General features: G+C 44.8%; 1 protein-coding gene across 4 annotated transcripts in view; it reads left to right on the forward strand.

Annotated features, from left to right (window-relative positions):
* LOC147105635 (mucin-2-like) overlaps positions 1–22,987 on the forward strand; it is a 210,490-nt gene that overhangs the window by 109,431 nt on the left and 78,072 nt on the right. For all 4 annotated transcript variants that reach the window (XM_086010175.1, XM_086010178.1, XM_086010177.1 and 1 more), the window contains 8 exons: positions 4,858–5,092; positions 5,174–5,238; positions 5,329–5,426; positions 7,406–7,554; positions 7,645–7,783; positions 9,790–9,894; positions 10,045–10,233; positions 18,058–18,303. In XM_086010175.1, the coding sequence (XP_085866301.1) occupies positions 4,858–5,092; positions 5,174–5,238; positions 5,329–5,426; positions 7,406–7,554; positions 7,645–7,783; positions 9,790–9,894; positions 10,045–10,233; positions 18,058–18,303 (1,226 nt within the window). The remainder of the gene's footprint in view (positions 1–4,857; positions 5,093–5,173; positions 5,239–5,328; positions 5,427–7,405; positions 7,555–7,644; positions 7,784–9,789; positions 9,895–10,044; positions 10,234–18,057; positions 18,304–22,987) is intronic.

Here is a 22,987-nt window from a genome sequence, read left to right on the forward strand (position 1 = left end):
CTTTCATGCTGCTCCTGCTTCGACACTTTTGCCGGGCGTCCTCTGGGTTTTGGAGCCTGGGAGGGCTTGGCAACAGTCTGCTCCTCCTGCGGCTGTGCAGGGGCTGTGACGGCCATCTCAGTTGGGTGAGGAATCTGGGGCTCTGACCGAGGGCTCCGCGGTGGCATGGGAGTGTGAGCGCTTGGAGAGGAGTCCACACTTCCTTGTTGTCGACCACCAACATCCCTCTCATGGGTCGGCCGCACTTCACTGCTAGCAAGTAGCTGGAGAGCACCTTGCTGCACATCAGTGGAGCCATGAGGACCCGTCTCTGTACTGACACTCCTTATAATGGGGACGTCCATGTACCTCTGGTGTCTCTCCTCAATAGCTGCCCATCTATCCTCCATAGCAGACCATCTATTTAGAAGGGTCACCATGCTCTGTTGAGTCTGGCGAGTTAAGTCCTCCAAGGAGGTTGCCACCCTCTCCATGGTGGCACGTTCATGCGCCATTGCCTCCACCATGGCATCGCTTATGTTTGAGATGGACTCCTCCATTCTCTGCACACTCGCAGTTACCGTGGATGCAAAACCTGTCAGAAACTCCTGCACGTGTTGCTGAAGTTCCAGCACCGCTCTCTTTCTGGATGGCCCCAGAGGCACAGGGTCCACATGCAGCTGAGCAGAGCTAGGAGTGACCTGTGGCCTCCAACGAGGACTCCCCACTGCTGTCCCTGTCTCCACCATTTGCTGATACTCACTTGTGAGCTGTGATACACCAGGTGACCACACCAATCTATCTCGCGAATGACCCACCGAGGTGTGCGTATCTGCGCTGGTGCTGGGTGCGCTCAATTCTGCTGACGCTGCGCCCTCAGAGGTTGTAGCTTCCTCTGAGGAGCCATCCGGCTCTTCCTCCTGGACAGTGGGGATGAGGGCTCTCGATGGTCCTGTGGGGGAGTAAAGGCACGAGTTAGCCTTGAGATATTAATGTAGCAGGCACATCGAATTATGCAGATGATCAGAACTCAATCTGTATGAACATCAGATGCCATATCAGTCACTCATGCAATCTAAATGAAAGGGCTGCAAATCTATTCTGTCACCAGCTTGCTCTACTGTGCCCGTCTGAAAGTCCCCCACTTCCAGATCCTCAGCACCTCCGATGATGTTGAGAGCAACCTCCTCAGCGGTGGTCAAGTGGGCAATCAAAGGTGGCCCTCCTCCTGTCCTGACCCTCTCCCTCTTATTGTGGGCTCTCTTTTCCTGCAATGAGGGACACAAGTGGAGTTTGAGTGAGAATGTTGGAGTGTGTGTAGAGAATCCATAGCATAGATGCTTAGAGGGAGACAAAGATGGAGTGAAGTGCCAATACCAAGGGCCCTCCCTGTGCGTTGTTAGTTGTTGTCATTGCATAACAGTGTTGGGGAGTGCGAGAGCTGCATAGTCGAATAGTTATGTGATTCTGTACGTAGAGAGAGAGGGATGGTTAAGGGTGCAAGGGATGTATGGGTAAAGTGGGATGTGCAGGAGAAGGTTGACAATGCAGAGTGCTGGTGATGAGAGGAGATGGGGAGCAGATTGAAGGTAAGCGTGATGTTATACTCACTTTTGCTGTGCGTAGCAGGTCATTGAACCTTTTCCTGCACTGAACCCAGGTGCGTTAACACAAAGTCCTGGCACTCACCCCCTCAGCAATTTGCAGCCAGGCTGCTTTGGTTTGCTGAGGAGGCTTCCTCCGTCCGTTTGAGGGGAACAGAACCTCTTGACGCCCTGTCACTCCCTCCACAAGAGCATGGAGGGAGTCATCATCAAATCTGGGAGATGCCTTTGGTCTTGAAGCAGTCATTTTGAGATGTGTCACATCGAGAAGCAGCAGAATAGGATTGATCAAAAACAAGGCTGCATGAGCCCCTTAAAAGTAGCTGGCTGAAAGACGTCCGCAGAGGCGAGCAGCAGACCTGAACCCACTGATTGGGCCGGGTGGCGCGCACGACGGACTTAATCAGCCCACTTAAGCAAAAATCGTAATTTCAGGGCGGCTGAAACCGGCAGTGGGACCGGAACCCACCGAACATCAAAGCCGCTTCCAACCCACCTCCACTCGGAAAATAGCGGCCTTAGTTCCTGGGTGCAAAGCAGAGGAAAAAATGTAGAGACCACTGCCATTGGTATATCGCAACCAATTTCAACTCAATGGGAGGAATTATAACCCCAAAAACAGGTGGGTTTGGGTCGGGTGGAAGGTTAAAGTGGCAGAAATCTGAATTCCGACCCCAACCCGCCTGCAACTTGCCCACTTCCGATTTTAATGGAGGCAGGACAGGATGCAGGTTGGCTCTTCAAATACTTTAATGAGGCTGTGTGACTTATTTTGAATCTCCATTTTAAAATTAACTCTGGGTAGACGAGTTTCCCAGGCCTCGGGGAACCTGGCAGCTAAAGGGAGGCAAGGACTGCTGGATCCAGGAGGTAAGTGCATTTCCCCATACCTGCTGGAACCAGTGTCCTTGCCTCACCCAAACCCGCGATCAGACCCTTCCGATCTCCCCCCGAACTCCCCCACCCCAGCCCCCGAAGCCTCCGATCTCCCCCACAAGGCCTCCGACTGCACCCCCCCCCCCCAACACCCACAAGGCCTCCGATCCCCCACCCCCCCAAGCCTTGCGATCCCCGGCCCCCGAACCCCCACCCCCAGCCCACCGATCCCGGCCTTCCGACCCATCCCCGATCTCCAATCCCGGCCTTCCAACCCCACCCCCCAATCTCCCACCCCGCCCAATCTCCAATTTTCCCCCCCACCCCAATTCCGACCTTCCAACACCCTCCCCCGATCTCCGACCCCTCCCGATCTCCAACCTCCCAACAATTAAGAAGAAAACTAACCAATTGACTGAATTGATATAAACAGCAAATATGAGAAGCTCTTATAAATAACAGAAAATAGGGTTTAGGGCAAAAAATTTAATTTGGCTAGATGGGAATCCTTATCTAAAATGGAGCCTGGATAATGCAGACATTACCAAATGTAACCTGCATTTAAACTGCCAATCGAAAGTGCCGTTCTCTTTCAGTCATAATGCATAGACATTTTCATTTAGTAGTGAAATATTTGACTGCTTATTTATGCTTTTTCATTTACTTATTCATGGGATGTGGGCATCGCTGACAAGGAAAGCATTTATTACCCATCCCTAATTGCCTTTGAGAAGGTGGTGGTGAGCCGCCTTCTTGAACTGCTGCAGTCCGTGTGGTGAAGGTATTCCCACAGTGCTATTAGGTAGGGAGTTCCAGGATTTTGACCCAGCAACAATGAAGGAATGACGATATATTTCCAAGTCAGGATGGAATGTGACTTGGAAGAAAACTTAAAGGTGGTGGTGTTCGCATGCGTCTCTGCTGCCCTTATCCTTCAAGGTGGCAGAGGTCGTAGGTTTGGGAGGTGCTACTGACGAAGCCTTGGTGAGTTACTGCAGTGCATCTTGTAGATGGTAAACACTGTTGCGCCAGTGGTGGCGGGAGTGAATGTTTAAGGTGGTGGTTGGGGTGCTGATCAAACGGGCTGCTTTGTCCTGGATGGTGTCAAGCTTCTTGAGTGTTGCTGGAGCTGCATTCATCCAGCAAGTGGAGAGTATGCCATCATACTCCTGACTTGTACCTTGTAGATGTTGGGGAGTCAGGAGATGAGACACTCGCTGCAGAATATCCAGCCTCTGACCTGTTCTTATTAGTATTTATGCAGCTAGTCCAGTTAAGTTTCTGGTCAATGGTGACCCCCAGGATGTTGATGGTGGGGGATTCGATGATAGTAATGCCATTGAATGTCATGGCGAGGTAGTTAGACTCTCTCTTGTTGGAGATGGTCATTGCCTATCACTTGTGTGGTGCAAATGTTACTTGCCACTTATCAGCCCAAACCTAGATGGTGTCCAGGTCTAGTTGCATGTGTGCATGGACTGCTACATTCTGTGAGGAATTGGGGATGGAACTGAACAGTATGCATTCATCAGCGAGCATCCCCATGTCTGACCTTATGAGAGAGGGACGGCCATTGATGAAGCAGCTGAAGATGGCTGGGCCTACGGCACTGCCCTGAGGAACTCCTGCAGTGATGTCCTGGTGCTGAGATGATTGGCCTTCAACAACCACAACCATCTTCCTTTGTGCTAGGTATGACTCCAACCAGTGGAGAGTTTTCTCCCTGATTTCCATTGACTTCAATTTTACTAGGGCTCCTTGGTGCCACACTCAGTTAATGCTGCCTTGATGTCAAGGGCAGTCACTCTCACCTCACCTCTGGAATTCAGCTCTTTTGTCCATGTTTGGACCAAGGCTGCAATGAGGTTTGGAGCCGAGTGGTCTTAGCGAAACCCAAACTGAGTATCTGTGAGCAGGTTATTGGTGAGTAAGTGCCACTTGATAGCACTGTTGACAAAACCTTCCATCATTTTTCTGATGATTGAGAGCAGGTGGATGGGAGGCAGTAATTGGCTGCATTGGATTTTTCCTGCTTTTTGTGGACAGGAAATACCTGAGCAAGTTTCCAGTTTGTTGGGTAGATTCCAGTGTTGCACTGGAACAGCTTGGCTAGAGGCACAGCTAGTTCTGGTGCACAAGTCTTCAGCACTACAGCCGGGATGTTGTTGAGTCCCATAGCCTTTGCTGTATCCAGTGGGCTCTGCCGTTTCTTGATATCACATGGAGTGAATCAAATTGGCTGAAGACTGGCAACTGTGATGGTGGGGACCTCAGGAGGAGGCCAAGATGAATCATCCACTCGCACTTCTGGCTGAAGATAGTTGTGAATGCTTTGCCCTTGTCTTTTGCTTTCATCAGTATTCAACTGTATTCTGATGCCAGTGGTTTTTGTTTCTAGATACAACCTGTGAGAAGAACCAGGTTTTTGACAATAACATGACAGCCTGTAACCGGAACTGCAGATTACTGTCAAAAACTGATTACACCTGTGGAGTTAAGGATGTTCCAGTTTATGGCTGTGGCTGTCCTGAGGGAAAGTACATGAATGAAAATGGAGTCTGTGTTGATAAAGGAGACTGCTCGTGTTACTACAGGGACACATATATTAAACCTGGAGAGAGCGCTGGGAATTGGTAAGCATACTTATTACAGTCTACCAAAGTTGAATCATGAAACATGAAAATAGAGCCTTAGCTTTTCTTTTCTCTCTTCAGCTTTTGTATAAATGGAGCACTTTTGTGCGAGACTACTACCGTTACTACCACTACGCAAACCCCAGGTAAATTATTAGTAGCTTCTAAAGCTGTCAGTACCTGAAGCATGAATTGGAATCTGTATGAAATAACTTTATGCATTTTTTGTCCATTAGGGTGTCTTGGGGAAAAGGAACATTTTAATTGTTTCCTAGCTGGGAACTTAAATCAGAATCACTGTGGAAAGAAATGCAGTAGCTTGAATTTACCATGTGTAAGTGATATCCAACATTACAAGATTGTGGGAATTCTACAAACTTGCATGCAACACAGAAGATTGAGCAATCACACAAAATAGACTGTTTTAAGTTAAACACAGAATATAATTAAACAAGCCATTCTAAACAATAGGGGATATATTTTGATATAAAAAATTCTCTCACTACATTGCGGAGTTTTGCTAAATATTTTTTCTTTGACTTCACTCATGGAACAAGTGTTTTTGCCCTTTTTGGTTTATGGGAGACAGAATTGAAGAAGCTTTGAACATTGGTTTTGATCTTCCAGGAGTCCCTAGATTATAGAACAGTCTCTGTGGATTGGAAGAAAGCAAATGTAACCCCATTGTTGAAAAAAGGAGGAAGCGAGAAAACAAGGAACTAAAGGCCAGTTAGCCTGCCATCAGCAGTAGGGAAAATGCTCGAACATATTATTATGTATGGTGGTAACAGGACACTGAGAAAATCATAATATCATTAGGCAGAGTCACCATGGTTTTAGGAAATGGAAATCGTCTTTGACAAATCTATTGGAGTTTTTGAGGGTGTAACTGACAGGGTAGATAACGGGAAACCAGTGGATGTAGTATATTTAGATTTTCAGAAGGCATTCGATAAGGTGCCACAGAAGAGTTTGTTACACAAGGTTAGGGCCCATGGGATTGGGGATAATATATTAGCTTGGATTGAGGATTCGTTGACGGACAGAAAACAGAGTAGGAATAAATGGGTCATTTTCAGGTTGGTAGGCTATAACCAGTGGAGTGCCGCAAGGATCAGTGTTTGGGCCTCAGCTATTTACAATCTATATCAATGACTTAGATGAGGGGACCATGAGTAATATATTGAAGTTTGGTGATGATACAAAGCTAGTTGGTAAAGTAAGCTGTGAGAGGGACGCAAAAAGGCTGCAATGGGATATAAACCGGTTAAATGATTGGGCAAGAAGTTGGCAGATGGAGTATAATGTGGAGAAATGTGAAATTATGCACTTTGGTGGAAAGAATAAAAAAGCAGGAATTTTTTAAAGGTGAGAAACTAGTAAATGTTGGGATTCAGAAGGATTTGGGTGTGCTTGTACACGAATCACAGAAAGTTAACATGCAGGTACAGCAAGCAATTAGGAAGGCAAATGATAGGTTAGCCTGTAGTGCAAGGGGGTTGGAGTACAAGAATAAGGATGTCTTGCTGCAGTTATATCGGGTTTTGGTGAGACCACACCTGAAGTACTGTGTATGGTTTTGGGATCCTTATCTAAGGAAGGATATACTTGTCTTAGAGGGGGTGCAACAAATGTTCACCTAGATTGATTCCTGGGATGAGAGGATTGTCCTATGAGGAGAGATTGTGTAGAATGGGCCTATAGTCTCTGAATTCAGAAGAATGAGAGGTGATCTCATTGAATTGTATAAAATTCTTAGAGGACATGACAGGGTAGATGCTGTGAGTCTGTTTCCCCTGGCTGGAGAGTCTAGAACTAGGGGTCAGACTCTCAGGATAAGGGGTCGGCCATTTAGGACTGAGATGAGGAGACATTTCTTCACTCAGAGGGTTGTTCTGAATTCTTTACCCCAGAGGGCTGTGGGTGCTCAGTCGTTGAGTATATTCAAGACTGAGATTGATAGTTTTTTGGGCACCAAAGGAATCAAGGGATATGGGGATAGGGCGGGAAAGTGAATTGGAGGTAGAAGATTAGCCATAATCTTATTGAATGGCAGAGCAGACTTGAGGAGCCGTATGGCTTTCTCCTGCTCCTATTTCTTATGTTCTTATGTTCATAAAGCAATAAAGTGTGTGTGTGAGAGAGAGAAATCCATACTGAGTAATTACTGTCTAAATTCTTTACTAATCCAATAATATGTATAGCCTGAGAATGGCAATACTGGTAACCAGAAGTTTATATTATTTCATGTTGTTAGACAACAATAGATAAATATTTTGGACAATTCACTGAAGCTTTTCTCTTTTATAACAGCCGGAACCATGTGTACCTGGCTGTGTCTGTCCTAAAGGCAAAGCTGAAGATAACAGCGGAAACTGTGTTTTGCTGGAAAAATGCCCTTGTTTATTTGGAGGAGATAGTTATACTGAAGGAGAAGTAATCACAAAGGATTGCAACAAGTGGTGAGATTCAACAAATATCAAAATTGATAAATTTCATATATTAAAAGCTGTCTAATATAGAACACAACTTCACCGTTCCATATATTGTAGCACATGCCGGGGTGGATCATGGAGTTGCACGAAGAGTTTATGTTCAAAGACCTGTAAGGTTTACGGTGAAGGTCATTACACAACTTTTGATGAGAAGAGATACACCTATGAGGGTAACTGTGAATATATATTTGTTCAGGTAAGTTAAAATGACTAAATATTTGATTTACTCTAAATAGGAAATGAGTCATAACTTTGCATTTATTCTGTTTGAGGATAAGTTAAGGTCCTAAACAGATATTACAAGTTTCTGAAGATTCAGAAACATTATTTATTATTCTTTCCCAAAACCTGAATAATAATATGGTGCAGAGACAAAAATAGAGACCTTGATATGACTAGATCATCAATAAAGACCTATACAGCACTTGGTGTATCCACACCGTTCTTGGTATACAGGCTTTAATGATTAAAATTAAATTGAAGGTTACACACTTCGATGGATGAAATTTAACTTTTGTACGTGTTTGAAATGTTTCAGAATTCATGAGCAACAAACTAATGATTGAGTTCAAGTCGTGTACATCTCTCATCCATCATAGAATCATATGGTACAGAAGGAGGCTATTCATTTGGAAGAGCTATCCAATTAGTCCCACTCCCCCACTCTTTCGCCATAGCCCTACAAATGTTTCCTCTTCAAATATTAATCCAATTCCCTTTTGAAAGTTACTATTGAATCTGTTTCCATCAGCCTTTCAGGCAGTGCATTCCAGATCATCACAACTCGCTGCATAAAACGATTTTTTCTCATCACCCCTTCTGGTTCCTTGGGCAATTACCTCACATTATCAGTGACATTCTGGCCGGAATTTTGCCGGCACTGAGAAGACGGGATCGGAGGCGGGTCAGCTGTGAAATTTGAAATGATTGACAGCGGGTTGAGATCCCGCTGTCAACCCGCCTCCATGCTAGCCTCCCAAGTGTCGGGTCTGTCAGCGCTGAACAGACCCGACACCAAACGGCGGGGGAGGCAACTTAGATCATTAGCTGGTTTGTTAACAGGCATTTAAGCATTATTTTAAGCTTCTCTGCAATCAACGGACACAGGGCATCAGCACCCGACCACAATGCTGCCCAGGACGCCAGGGTTGGCCACATTTACTTCACTTGACGCTGCACACTCTGGCTGCCACATGATGTGCCAGGTTGGCACCACCCCACACCAACACCATAAAGCATCCCTACAAAGCCCAAGCCATTCCTTTCACACTCCTCGCCATTGCGGTGGGGGCTGGTGGTGGGGGGGTACCCTTATGTCTCCCCATTCACTGCAACTCATTAAGCTACTTCTAAAAGGTGCACACAAATCTGTCCAAGAACACAAAGTGTTGAAAATAAAGGTTTCAAAGTTTGACAGCACATTAACGGAAACTTCACATGAACATTGGCTAAAACACCCAAGTGTGTTGTTAGTTGGTATGCTTCCACTAGGATGAGGGTGAGTGTAAGGAGTGGCTAGTGAGATGGGGAAGTGATAATGTAGATAGTGAGGGATGGGTGGAGGTGCAAGGTAAGTTGGTGTGAGTAAGGAAGTGCAGGAGTAGGGTAGGGAAGGCAGAGTAATGGGGATGTGATGAGGCATAAGTGACAGTCATAGCCCCAGAGGCAACTCGTTGGTCGCGGGGGAGTGGGGCAGTGTATTTGGCTGGCTGGGACACTGGCTGAGGGCCTCAGGTGAGTTCGGGAGGGGGCATGCGTTGGCTGGCAGCAGCCAGCATTTTTAAGGTGAAGCCGGGAGGAGCACTCCTGCTTTACCCGGATCCACATTCAGGTAAATATTTTTTAAACGTATCTTTTTGGTACCTTAGCAGCATATTCAAGGAACCTAACGTCTATTTTATGCAGCCGCCAGGGACGCCCCTACAGTGCCCAAAACAATATGATGTTCAGGCACGGGAATTTGGTCCCCATATTGGATCTCTGCACCCATTTTCTGCCTTGAAAACTGGCGCAATGAGGTTCAGTTTCATCCCCTATGTAATAAAACATATCAATGGTTTACAGTTGAAATTGTACTGAGTATTTTTCTGATTATACTGATATACTACTCACTGGTATTAATTATTGAACTGTTTGAGCCATATACAAGTGTACAGACTATATTTTGTTTCACATATTTATTTAAAGTTATCTTCATTTTAGGACCATTGTGAAGGAAAAACAGGTACATTCCAAATACTAACAGAAAATGTTGCTTGCTGTGAAGATGGCGTGACATGTTCAAGAAATATCAAAATTATATTTCAGGTATATATGCTAATTTACAATTATTAGGTAGCTATGTTAGTTTAGTAGCCATTTTATTAGAAGTTTTCAAAATACCAATTTCAGTTGGGACTATTAACGATCGTATGCATTATAAAGCATTCTGTTTTCAAACCCACTTGTGTCTTATAGGATAAAGAACTAACTTTGGAAGATGGGAAAGTAGAAGTTTCTGATACAAATCCTGTAACAAATTGCACAGATATTTCCTATTCGTTTCACACTGTTGGGCTCTATTTAATCCTTACATTTTCCAATGGGCTCACTGTGATTTGGGACAAACACACAAGACTTTCAGTCACACTGGATGAACAATGGAGGGTAAGTGCGGCTTTAGGTTAAAATATTCTCTCTTACATATGATTTTTGATTCTTCACTTTTTCTGAAAGCAAATAGTCACGTGGAAGTTGTAATGATACAAAAGATTATAATCTGAAAATCTTCCAGGCAGGTAGTTAGCTGAGTGATACAAATAGAGAAAAATAATTGTTCTTGATTAGACACGTCTCTGTGTAAAACCAATATAAAAGATCGGTAATAACAACAGAAAATGCTGGAAAAACTCAACAGGCCAGGCAACATCCGTGGAGAGAAATTAGAGTCGACGTTTCGGGTCTAACCCTTTTTCAAAACTGAAAAGGAAATGAAATAGATCGGTATCTGGGCCCAAAGCACATCATAATGACATCAACAGAGAAGAAAGCTATCATAGTGTGGCACAGTATCAAATATGCACCGATAATGGGTCAAATAGGATAGAGAAAAGAGGGAGTGTATAAACGCAATCAAGTGAAGAGTGTTAATATAACTCCAGGGGATTGGCCCAACTATCAAAAGGAGTTGGTAAATCTTAATTTTCCCCTTCATCTCTCAATTTAGCTCCCTCTAGGGAATTCCCAAGATCACTTAAATTTCCACAGCTATCATGTGAATAAACATAAGGAAGATCATATATCTGGAGAAATTTCACTTGATTTAGCCAGAGAGTTACAGCAATCTCTGTGACTGGATAATGTGCCAGCGCTTGGTGTCACATGATCAATATACGCAATCCTGTAACATTCAGAAGGAATGATGTGGAGATGCCGGTGTTGGACTGGGGTGGACAAATGTAAGAAGTCACACAACACCAGGTTATAGTCCAACAGCTTTATTTGAAATCACGAGCTTTCGGAGCGCTGCTCCTTCATCAGGTGAAGTGAAGAGTTGCATATAAGCACAGCATATATAGTCAGAGAGTACTGCCAGATGATTACAGGTAATCTTTCTAACTGTCCTTTATCACACCTCGGCAGAGAGATAATCACAGCAATCACAGGTGTGAATGGTGTCCAAACAGGTCAGTCAGGAAAACATTACATCAAAGAACAATGAGGTGGGGTCAAATGTTGCAGATGCTGGGGTCTGTATAAAAAAACAAAAAACAAACAAAAAACTTTTTTTGCTGGAAATCACAGCAGGTCCGGCCGCATCTGTGTAGAGAGAACAAGCCAACGACGACTCGAGTCTGGATGACTCTACATCAGGTGGGGTTACATGTAGCGTGACGTGAACTGAAGATCCCGGTTGAGGCCGTCCTCATGAGTGTGGAACTTGGCTATCAGTTTCTGCTCGACAATTTTGCATTGTCAAGTGTCTCGAAGGCCGCCTTGGAGAATGCTTACCCAAAGATCGGAGGCTCAATGTCCTTGACTGCTGAAGTGTTCCCCGACTGGGAGGGAACACTCCTGCCTGGCGATTGTTGTGCGGTGTCCGTTCATCCGTTGTCGCAGTGTCTGCATGGTTTCGCTGATGTACCATGCTCCGGGGCATCCTTTCCTGCAACGTATGAGGTAGACAACGTTGGCCGAGTCACATGTGTATGTACCATGTACCTGGTGGGTGGTGTCCTTGCGTGTGATGATGGTATCTGTGTTGATGATCTGGCATGTCTTGCAGAGGTTGCCGTGGCAGGGTTGTGTGGTGTGGTAGCTGTTCTCCTGAAAGCTGGGTAATTTGCTGCGAACAATGGTCTGTTTGAGGTTAGGCGGCTGTTTGAAGGCGAGTAGTGGAGGCGTGGGGATGGCCTTAGCGAGGTGTTCGTCGTCATCGATGACATGTTGAAGGCTGCGAAGAACATGGCGTAGCTTCTCCGCTCCGGGGAGGTACTGGACGACAAAGGGTACTCTGTTGGTTGTGTCCCGTGTTTGTCTTCTGAGGAGGTCTATGCGATTTTTCACTGTGGCCTGTCGGAACTGTCGATCGACGAGTCAAGCGTCATATCCCGTTCTTACGAGGGCGTCTTTCAGCGTCTGTAGGTGTCCATCGTGTTCCTCCTCATCTGAGCAGATCCTGTGTATTCGCAGGGCTTGTCCATAGGTGATGGCTTCTTTAACGTGGTTAGGGTGGAAGCTGGAGAAGTGGAGCATCGTGAGGTTTTCTGTGGGCTTGCGGTAGAGTGAAGTGCTGAGGTGTCCGTCTTTGATGGAGATTCGTGTGTTCAAGAATGAACCGATTCTGAGGAGTAGTCCATGGTGAGTTTGATGGTGGGATGGAACTTGTTGATGTTATCGTGTAGTCTTCTCAGTGATTCTTCGCCGTGGGTCCATAGGAAGAAAACATCGATGACATTTTCTTCCTATGGACCCACGGCGAAGAACCACTGAAAAGACTACACGATAACATCAACAAGTTCCATCCCACCATCAAACGCACCATGGACTACTCCTCAGAATCGGTTTCATTCTTGGACACACGAATCTCCATCAAAGACGGACACCTCAGCACTTCACTCCACCGCAAGCCCACGGACAACCTCACGATGCTCCACTCCTCCAGCTTCCACCCTAACCACGTTAAAGGAGCCATCCCCTATGGACAAGCCCTGCGAATACACAGGATCTGCTCAGATGAGGAGGAACACGATGGACACCTACAGACGCTGAAAGACGCCCTCGTAAGAACGGGATATGACGCTTGACTCGTCGATCGACAGTTCCGACAGGCCACAGTGAAAAATCGCATAGACCTCCTCAGAAGACAAACACGGGACACAACCAACAGAGTACCCTTTGTCGTCCAGTACCTCCCCGGAGCGGAGAAGCTACGCCATGTTCTTCGCAGCCTTCAACATGTCATCGATGACGACGAACACCTCGCTAAGGCCATCCCCACGCCTCCACTACTCGCCTTCAACAGCCGCCTAACCTCAAACAGACCATCGTTCGCAGCAAATTACCCAGCTTTCAGGAGAACAGCGACCACGACACCACACAACCCTGCCACGGCAACCTCTGCAAGACATGCCAGATCATCAACACAGATACCATCATCACACGTGAGGACACCACCCACCAGGTACATGGTACATACTCATGTGACTCGGCCAACGTTGTCTACCTCATACGTTGCAGGAAAGGATGCCCCGGAGCATGGTACATCAGCGAAACCATGCAGACACTGCGACAACGGATGAACGGACACCGCACAACAATCGCCAGGCAGGAGTGTTCCCTTCCAGTCGGGGAACACTTCAGCAGTCAAGGACATTGAGCCTCCGATCTTTGGGTAAGCATTCTCCAAGGCGGCCTTCGAGACACACGACAACGCAAAATCATCGAGCAGAAACTGATAGCCAAGTTCCGCACTCATGAGGACGGCCTCAACCGGGATCTTGGGTTCATGTCACGCTACATGTAACCCCACCTGACGTAGAGACATCCAGACTCGAGTCGTCGTTGGCTTGTTCTCTCTACACAGATGCGGCCGGACCTGCTGTGATTTCCAGCAAAAAAATGGTTTTTTGTTTTTCATACAGACCCCAGCATCTGCAACATTTGACCCCTTGTGACCCCACCTCATTGTTCTTTGATGTAATGTTTTCCTGACTGACCTGTTTGGACTCCATTCACACCTGTGATTGCTGTGATTATCTCTCTGCTGAGGTGTGATAAAGGGCAGTTAGAAAGATTACCTGTAATCATCTGGCAGTACTCTCTGACTATATATGCTGTGCTTAGATGCAACTCTTCACTTCACCTGATGAAGGAGCAGCGCTCCGAAAGCTTGTGATTTCAAATAAAGCTGTTGGACTATTACCTGGTGTTGTGTGACTTCTTACATTCAGAAGGAAGTTAGTGAGGTGGCCAGTACCCACGCCTAGAGACTTTGTCAGTCCTAAAAGACACTGGAGTGTATTAGGATCAAAAGTCTTTTCTATTATACGAACATACAAACAATGACGGACAGATAAAGACCCTCTGGTCCATACAGCCTGTCCTACACATTTGTGATACCTTGTGTATCACGAGAAATACTCTCTCTATCCCACCCAAATCCATGTGATCTCCTGGGAGAGGCGAAAAACCCAGGCCAATTTGTGGGGGGGAAAATCTGGGAAATTTCTCTCCGACCCATCTAGGCGATTAAAACTAGCCCAGGAGATCACTCTGGTCCTGAATTCCTTAAAGTACCTACCTTTTGTAAGAGGTGATGTCCACCCCGACCAAAACCAGGACCAGTTCTCACTTGAAGGAATTTGTCAAATTCGCGTCTACCGCATGAATGGCAGCCTGTTCCAGAGGTCCACTATTCTCTGGGAAAAGAACCACCTCCTGACATCTAACCTAGATCTGACCTTACACACTTAAAATTGTGACCCCTGGTCCTCCCTAACCTATTTAATTGGAACAAACTCAACTGGAACACAATCTCCTTCCTTCATTATCATATAAACCTCAATCAGATCACCCCTAAGTCTATGCTTCTCTAAACTCTCCCAACTCTTTTAGCCTATCTTGTTAACTAAGATGCTTTATACTGGGAATTAGTCTAGTGGCCTTTCTCTGCACCCTTTCCAAAGCCTCAATATCACCCAGCATGGGAGGAGACCAAAACTGCTCACAGTATTCCAAGTGAGGCCTGACCAGGGTCTTGTACAAGGACAAAATAGTATGTCTCGTCTTATAATCAATTGTCCAATGAATGCACTCCAACACCCTATTTGCTCTAGCTATCGCTTCATGGCATTGCTCAAGTACGAGAATGCAAAGATCACTTTCTTTCTCCACCTTCTTTAATGCTTTTCTCTGAAGGGTGTATGAATGTTGAGCATTTGCCCTGCCCACATGCGTAACACTGCACTTACCCAAATTAAACATAATTTGCCAGTCATGAGCCCAATCTCCCAACACATTAAGATCCATCTGAAGCAGTTGAGCGTTGTCTACAGTCCTAACACTCGCACAGACCTTCGAATCATCTGCAAATTTGCAGATCGTGCCCCCAACACCTACAGCCAGGTCATTAATAAAAATACTAAGTAGCAACGGTTCCCAACACCGATCCCTGCAGGACACCACTGGTGACTGATCTCCAAACAGATCCAAATCCATCGTTAATTACTTTTTGCCTACGTCCTGCCAGCCATTTCTCAATCCAGCTCAATATATTACCACTAATACCAAAGGCTTTAATCTTGTAGAGAAGCCTCTTGTGCGGTAGCTTATTAAAAGTCTTTTGGAAGTCTAAGTAGACAATGTCTACTGGGTTTCCATCATCCACCATCTTCATAACCTCCTCAAAAAATACAATTAGATTTGTAAGGCAAGAAATCCTTTTTATGAAGCCATGTTCGGTGTCCCTAATATGTCCCTCTCTATCCAAGCAATCATACATACTATGTATAAGAGCATAAGAAATAGGAACAGGAATAGACCCTCGAGCCTGCTCTGCCATTCAATAAGATTATGGTTCATCTTCTACCTCAAGTCCACCTCCAGCCCTATCCCCATATCCCTTGATTCCATTCGTGCCCAAACATCTATCGATATCAGTTTTGAATATACTTAATGATTCAACATCCACACTCCTTTGGGGTAGAGAATTCCAATGATTCACAACCCTCTGAGTGAAGAAATTTCTCCTCATCCCAGTCCAAAATGGCCGACCCCTTATCCTGAGACTATGACCCCCCTAGTTCTAGACTCTCCAGCCAGGCAAAGCAACCTCTCGGCATCTACCCTGTCAAGCCCTTTGAGAATTTTATATGTTTCAATAAGATCACCTCTCATTTTTCTAAACTCCAGAGAATATAAACCCATTCTACACAATCTCTCCTCATAGGACAGCCCTCTCATCCTAAGAATCAATATAGTGAATATTTGTTGCACCCCCTGTAAGGCAAGTTTATCCTTCCTTAGATAAGACCAAAACTGTACACAGTACTTCAGGTGTGGTCTCACCATACCTATATATTTGCAGCCAGACTTCCTTGCTCTTATACTCCAATGTATAATGTAGCCCTCCCAGTTCGGGGAAGGGGAATAACAGTATGACTTGATTAAATTTGAGAGGTGAATTGCCAGGTAAAGCACTGAAGAAGCAAAATACCATTCAAGGGGTTTTACTGTGTGGGTGTCTTGGGTTCGTCAGTTATGCCTCTGACTACCCCCTTTGAGCGGCTCGAATCGCTCGCCCCCTTTTGAGTTCTGACCACCGGACTTATTTGCAGGTAGTGATATCGAAAACGAACAGACCAGTGGTTTGGTGCAAAGATAAACCAAGATTTTATTACCAGAGAACGATTCTATACAAAGGATAATATGGATGCAGTACACTTACATTTAACAGGGATGGGAAATAAATGGCACATCGAGGGAAAATGACTAAAATGACAATTTTAGCAATCCCCTTAACTCCCACCCTCTAAACCTCGCTAGGCTATCTTATGAGGGGTCAGAATTCCATGCTCACCAGTCCGAGTCGTTTAAACAGATGAGAATCTTGCTGCTTTGCCCTGCTGCCTTTCGATGCCACGTGGTTTCAATGCTGCACAGGGTACCGTCCAGGTGAAAATGCCCCAGTAATAAAATAGTCTCTGGCAGGGTATTTCACTTCTCGGGACAGGCTCTTCTTCGTAGGTCCTCTTCCTGGGGTGGTGGTAGGCAGGAGGCGAGGAGAGAGAGAGAGCATGGCTTCCTGAGGGGCTATAGTTATACTCCTCTCGGTAGCCCTTATCTCACGCGCTAAATCAGCTCATCCTTTGTCTGATTTGAGCGGGTTGGAATTGAACAAAAGGTGTCGATCTTGGCCCATCAACTTAGATGGCTGGTAATAGCTTCTAACGGTCCCATAACTGCTCTCCTTTGTTCAATAGATTCCTTGATGGGGCCAGCCTAACCTGGATGGCTCCGCTGATCGTTTGGATTTTTGAGTAAACAAGCTTGATGGCCTGTAAACAGGGGCCTGAATGTAACTGAGTTTGCTCCCAATACATAAATGTAAAAGTTCTGTCTGGTTTCGTGATCTTGCAGACATCAAAAATACCCAAGCTGTTAGCTTGTCACAGAGTCCACAATTGGAACTTACAGGCTTTTGGTCACGAGGTTGACCGCAGCCATTTTGTGTGCCCCTGGATTTTTAAAATCAGTCCAACCAGGGTCTCTTTTAATTAAATAATCTTCGGGGGGGGCGGGGAACTGCCTGAATTTTGTGAAACTTACAAGTTTGTAGCACTGTCTCACAAGTAAATGAGCCTGCCCTGCATGGTATCAGATTCTTCTAGATTAGGGAGATGCTAATGGGTAGGCAGGCAGTATATTACCATCTAAGAGGCAAGAATACCATCCAGGAATAACCTAGCTCAGAGAGATCAATTTTTTTTTTACCAATTTTCCCCCTTTCCCAAAGATGTTGATGGACGCTGGAGTGTGGTTGCACAGGTACTGGTGGCCGTCCAATGCTTTGGCCAATAGGCCATTCTTCAAATGTGACCCTAAATAGGAAGGTCAGCAGGTTTGTAGCCCAGTCCAATCCTGTCCTGACACCTCTTTCACATATGCCAATTCTAACGGTGGTCATTAGTTAATGGTCAATAATGAGAATCTGAGTTGATTTTCTTCCCTGTCCCTTTGCATAGTCCTGCAGTGCTGAGGTCACTTGTTGCCACCTCAGCTGAGATGAACTAACTCAACAGACCAATGAAAATGCAACATTAATAGTTATTAAATTATTTCGCAGATAATTGGTGTTCAGTTGTAGACTTGTTGGACATATGTTCTGCAAATCATAAATATCAGTCTAATTAGTTTATTTTGAAGATTGATTTTGAAATGCCAGATTAGTATCCTTAACAATTTTTTGATTATTTGTAACTTTTACAACAGAATAAAATATGTGGTCTCTGTGGAAATTTCAATGATGACACTGAAGATGACCTAACAACAAAGTTTAACTCTGTGGTGAGCAGCCCCATTGAGTTTGGAAACAGTTGGCAGTCTACACAGTCCTGCTCTAATGCCGTGAATCAAACATTCCCTTGTGAGAAAAACCCATTTTGTTCTCCATGGGCACAGAGAAAATGTGCCATAATTAATGATGCAAACGAAGTGTTTAAAAATTGTCACAATAAGGTAAGGCACTTTATTACAAATCTATTGCTACTACTTTCACAAATTTTGATATTTTTATAGCTGTGAAAACATAATTAGTTATATACTAAATAGTGGGGGGAGGGTTCAGGTGAAGGGGAACTTAGAAAGTCAAAGAGAAAGGAGAAGGCAATAGTGCAGGGTAGCAATAGGGGTAATGATAACCAGAGTGTGACAGGAGGAGACAGAGCTTACAAACAAAAGCGTGCACCAGCAAATAGTTTCAGAGTAGGTAAAAATGATATATACATTTTTTTTAAGCTCTTTATCTGAATGCACGCAGCATTCGTAACAAGATAGATGACTTGACAGCACAAATAGAAATAAATGGGTATGATTTGATAGCCATTACAGAGACGTGGTTGCAAGGTGACCAAGGCTGGGAACTGAATATTCAGGGGTATTTGACATTTCAGAAGGATAGGTGGAAAGCAAAAGGAGGTGGGGTAGCTCTGTTAATAAAGGATGGGATCAATGCAGTGGTGAGAAATGATATTGGTTCAGAAGATCAAGATGTAGAATCAGTTTGGGTGGAGATAAGAAATAGTAAGGGAAAGAAGTCTCTGGTAGGAGTAGTCTATAGGCCCCCTAACAGTAGCTATGCTGTAGGACAGAGTATAAATCCAGAAATAATAGGGGCCTGTAAGAAAGGTACTGCGATAATCATGGGCAATTTTAATCTTCATATACAAATCAAATTGGTAAGGGTAGCCTTGAGGACGAGCTCATAGAATTTATTCAGGATGGTTTCTTAGAACAATATGTTGTGGAACCAACCAGGGAGAAGGCTATTTTAGATCTGGTAATGTGTAATGAGACAGGATTAATTAATGATCTCATAGTAAAGGATCCTCTAGGGAAGTGTGATCATAGCATGATAGAGTTTCAAATTCAGTTGGAGGGTGAGAAACTTGGGTCTGAAACTAGTGTCCTAAACTTAAGTAAAGGCAATTACAAAGGTATGAAGACAGAGTTGGCTAAAGTAGACTGGGAAAATAGATTAAAGGATAAGACGGTAGATAAGCAGTGGCAGACATTTAAGGAGATATTTCATAACTCTCAGCAAAGGTTTATTCCAGTAAGAAAGAAAGACTCTACGAGAAGGATGAACCATCCGTGGCTAACTAAGGAAGTTAAGGATGGTGTCAAATTGAAAGAAAAGGCATTCAATGTTGCGAAGATTAGTGGTAGGCCAGAGCATTGGGAAATTTTTAGAAACCAGCAAAGGACGACTAAAAAAATAATAGAAGGAGAAGATAGATTATACTAGCAAAAAAGTAAACTAGCAAAAAATATAAAAACAGACAGTAAGAGCTTCTACAGGTATATAAAAGGGAAGAGAGTAGCTAAAGTAAACCTTGGTCCCTTAGAAGATGGGACTGGGGAATTAATAATGGGAAACAGGGAATTGGCAGAGACTTTGAACAAATATTTTGTATCGGTCTTCACGGTAGAAGACACTAAAAGCATCCCAATTATAATTGATAATCAAGGGGCTATAGGGAGGGAGGAACTTAATACAATGACTATCAGTAGAGAAAAAGTACTAGGCAAACTAATGGGACTAAAGGCTGACATGTCCCCATGACCTGATGGCCTACATCCTAGGGTCTTAAAAGAAGTGGCTGCAGAGATAGTGGATGCGTTGGTTGTAATCTACCAAAATTCCCTGGATTCTGGAGAGGTCCCAGTGGATTGGAAAACCGCAAATGTAACGCCTCTTTTCAAGAAAGGAGGGAGGCAAAAAGCAGAAAACTATAGACCAGTTAGCCTAACATCTGTCATTGGGAAAATGCTGGAATCCATTATTAAGGAAGTAATAGCAGGATATTTAGAAAATCATAATATAATCAAGTAGAGTCAACATGGTTTTATGAAAGGGAAAATGTGTTTGACAAATTTACTAGAGTTTTTTGAGGATGTAACGAGCAGGGTGGATAAAGGGAAACCAGTAGGTGTAGTGTATTTGGATTTCCAGAAGGCATTCGATAAGGTGCCACATAAAAGGTTAATGCACAAGATAAGAGGTCACGGGATTGGGGGTAATATATTAGCATGGATAGAGGATTGGCTAACTAACAGAAAACAAAGAGTCAGGATAAGTGGGTAATTTTCCGATTGGCACAATGTAACCAGTGGGGTGCCACAGTGATCAGTGCTGGGGCCTCAACTATTTACAATCTATATTAATGATTTGGATGAAGGGTCCGTGTGTACTGTAGCCAAATTTGCTAATGATACAAAGATAGGTGGGAAAGCAAGTTGTGAGGAGGACACAGAGACTGCAAAGGGATATAGATTGGTTAAGTGAGTGGGCAAAAATTTGGCAGGTGGAGTATAATGTGGGAAAATGTCAGGTTATCCACCTTGGCAGGAAAAATAAAAAAGCGAATTATTATTTAAATGGAGAGAGACGATATAATGCTGCGGTACAGAGGGATCCGGGGTCCTCGTACATGAAACACAAAATGTTAGCATGCAGGTACAGCAAGTAATTAGGAAGGCAAATGGAATGTTGGCCTTTATTGCAAGGGGGATGGAGTATAAAAGTAGGGAAGTCTTGCTACAACTGTAAAGGGCGCTGGTGAGAACACACCTGGAGTACTGCATGCAGTTTTGGTCTCCTTATTTAAGGAGGGATATACTTGCATTGGAGGCAGTTCAGAGAAGGTTCACTAGGTTAATTCCTGAGATGAAGGGGTTGTCTTATGAAGAAAGGTTGAGCAGGTTGGGCCTATACTCAATGGGGTTTAGAAGAATGAGAGGTGATCTTATTGAAACATATAAGATTCTGAGGGGGCTTGACAGGGTAGATGCAGGGAGGATGTTTCCCTTCGTGGGGGAATCTAGAACTAGGGGACACAGTTTCAGGATAAGGGATCGCCCATTTAAAACGGAGATGAGAAATTTCTTCTCTCAGAGGGTCATGAATCTTTGGAATTCTCTACCCCAGAGAGCTGTGGAGGCGGAGTTATTAATTATATTCAAGGCGGAGATAGATATATATTTGAGCTACAGGGGAGTCAAGGGTTATGGGGAGCAGGCGGGAAAGTGGCGTTGAGGCCAAGATCAGATCAGCCATGATCTTATTGAATGGCAGAGCTGGCTCGAGGGGCCGAATGGCCTACTCCTGCTCTTATTTCTTATGTGATAAAAAAACACTCCGGGCTGAATTTTGCCAGCGCTCAGAGTGCAAGTTTGGAGGCGGGTCCGCTGTCAAAATAGCAAAGATTGACAGCAGGTAGGAAACCCGCTGTCAACCCACCTCCACTCGAGTCTCCCAGGTGTTGGGTGTCTGTGCAGAACTAACCTGATGCCAAGTGGTGGGGGAGACAATTTAGATCATTAAATGGCTTGTTAACAGCCAATTTAATGCTATTTTGAGCCTACCTTGTAATTTTACGTACTTCCTCCACAGGTTACCCGCTGCTCGGGGAACACGCCAGCTCACCCTGCCATGAGTTGGGTCTGCTTTGATTTACCTGACAGCTGCAGAAGTGGTATAAAGGATACCATGTTGCAGCTGTTCAGTTTCAGAGCTCAGAAACTGTTGGTTACTGTATCTATAAGACATATAGAGATTTCTTTAGCTTGCAAATGTTTAGAGCCAAATCTATATCCAGTGGCACCTCATTGGAGCAAACTCTTTCACCATTGACAGATCGCTTCTGTCATCTCAACTGCAGCTACCATCTATTCCAACAACATTGGTGCCCTTGAAAAAATCACACCTTGGTCCTCTGAATCCTTCCACGATCAGCCCCAACACCAACATCACCAGGCACACCAACAACATCACCAACCTTCTCCGCCATCACCTGATGCTGCACAGGACACAGGGCATCAGCACCTGACAACATTGTTGCCTGGGAGGCCAGTGATGGTATCACCATGGCCAGATTTACTTCACTTGACGCTGTGCACCCTGACTGCCACATGATGCGCCAGGTTGACACCACCCCACACCAGCACCATAAAGCATCCCTATAATGTCCAAGCCATTCCTTTCACACTCATCACAATAGTGGGAGGGAGAGTTATGTATCAACATTCAATGGAACTCACTAAGACACTTCTCAAGGTGCACACAGATCTGTCTAATAAGGTGAAGTGTTGAAAATATTGATTTCAATGTTTGACAACACATTAACAGAAACTTCACATGAACATTGGCTAAACCTCTCAAGTGCCTACCCTTGTATGTTGTTAGTTGGTCTGCTTGCAGTAGGATGACGGTGAGCGTCAGGGGTGGCTAGTGAGATAGGGAAGTGATAATGTAGCTAGAAAGGTATGGGTGGAGGTGCAAGGTAAGTTGATGTGAGTAAGGATGTGCAGGAGTAGGGTAGGGAAGGCAGAGTGATGGGGATGTGATGAGTGGCATAGTGAGTTTGAGTGTGGCTTTGCAGTAACATTTCGTGATCTACTGAGATCATTGAAAGGTTGGCACCACTGCAGCCTGGTCCTCCTGACGACATCCCTGCTTGTGTCCTCCTGTGCAATGTGCGACCAGACTGTTGACCTCCTGGGGAGGTCTCTTCTGCCCATGGGAAGGGAAGAGAAATTCCCTGCATGCTGGAGGGAGTCATGCATGATCCTGGGTGCAGTCTTGCACCTTTGTGCAGTGCATGTCAGTGTTTGCAGCACCTCAATGCTGCAGAACACTGAC

The sequence above is a fragment of the Somniosus microcephalus genome, chromosome 17 (genome assembly GCF_052327205.1).
Source record: "Somniosus microcephalus isolate GS21.2 chromosome 17, FLI_Smic_1.0, whole genome shotgun sequence".
Classification (NCBI taxonomy): Eukaryota; Metazoa; Chordata; class Chondrichthyes; order Squaliformes; family Somniosidae; genus Somniosus; species Somniosus microcephalus.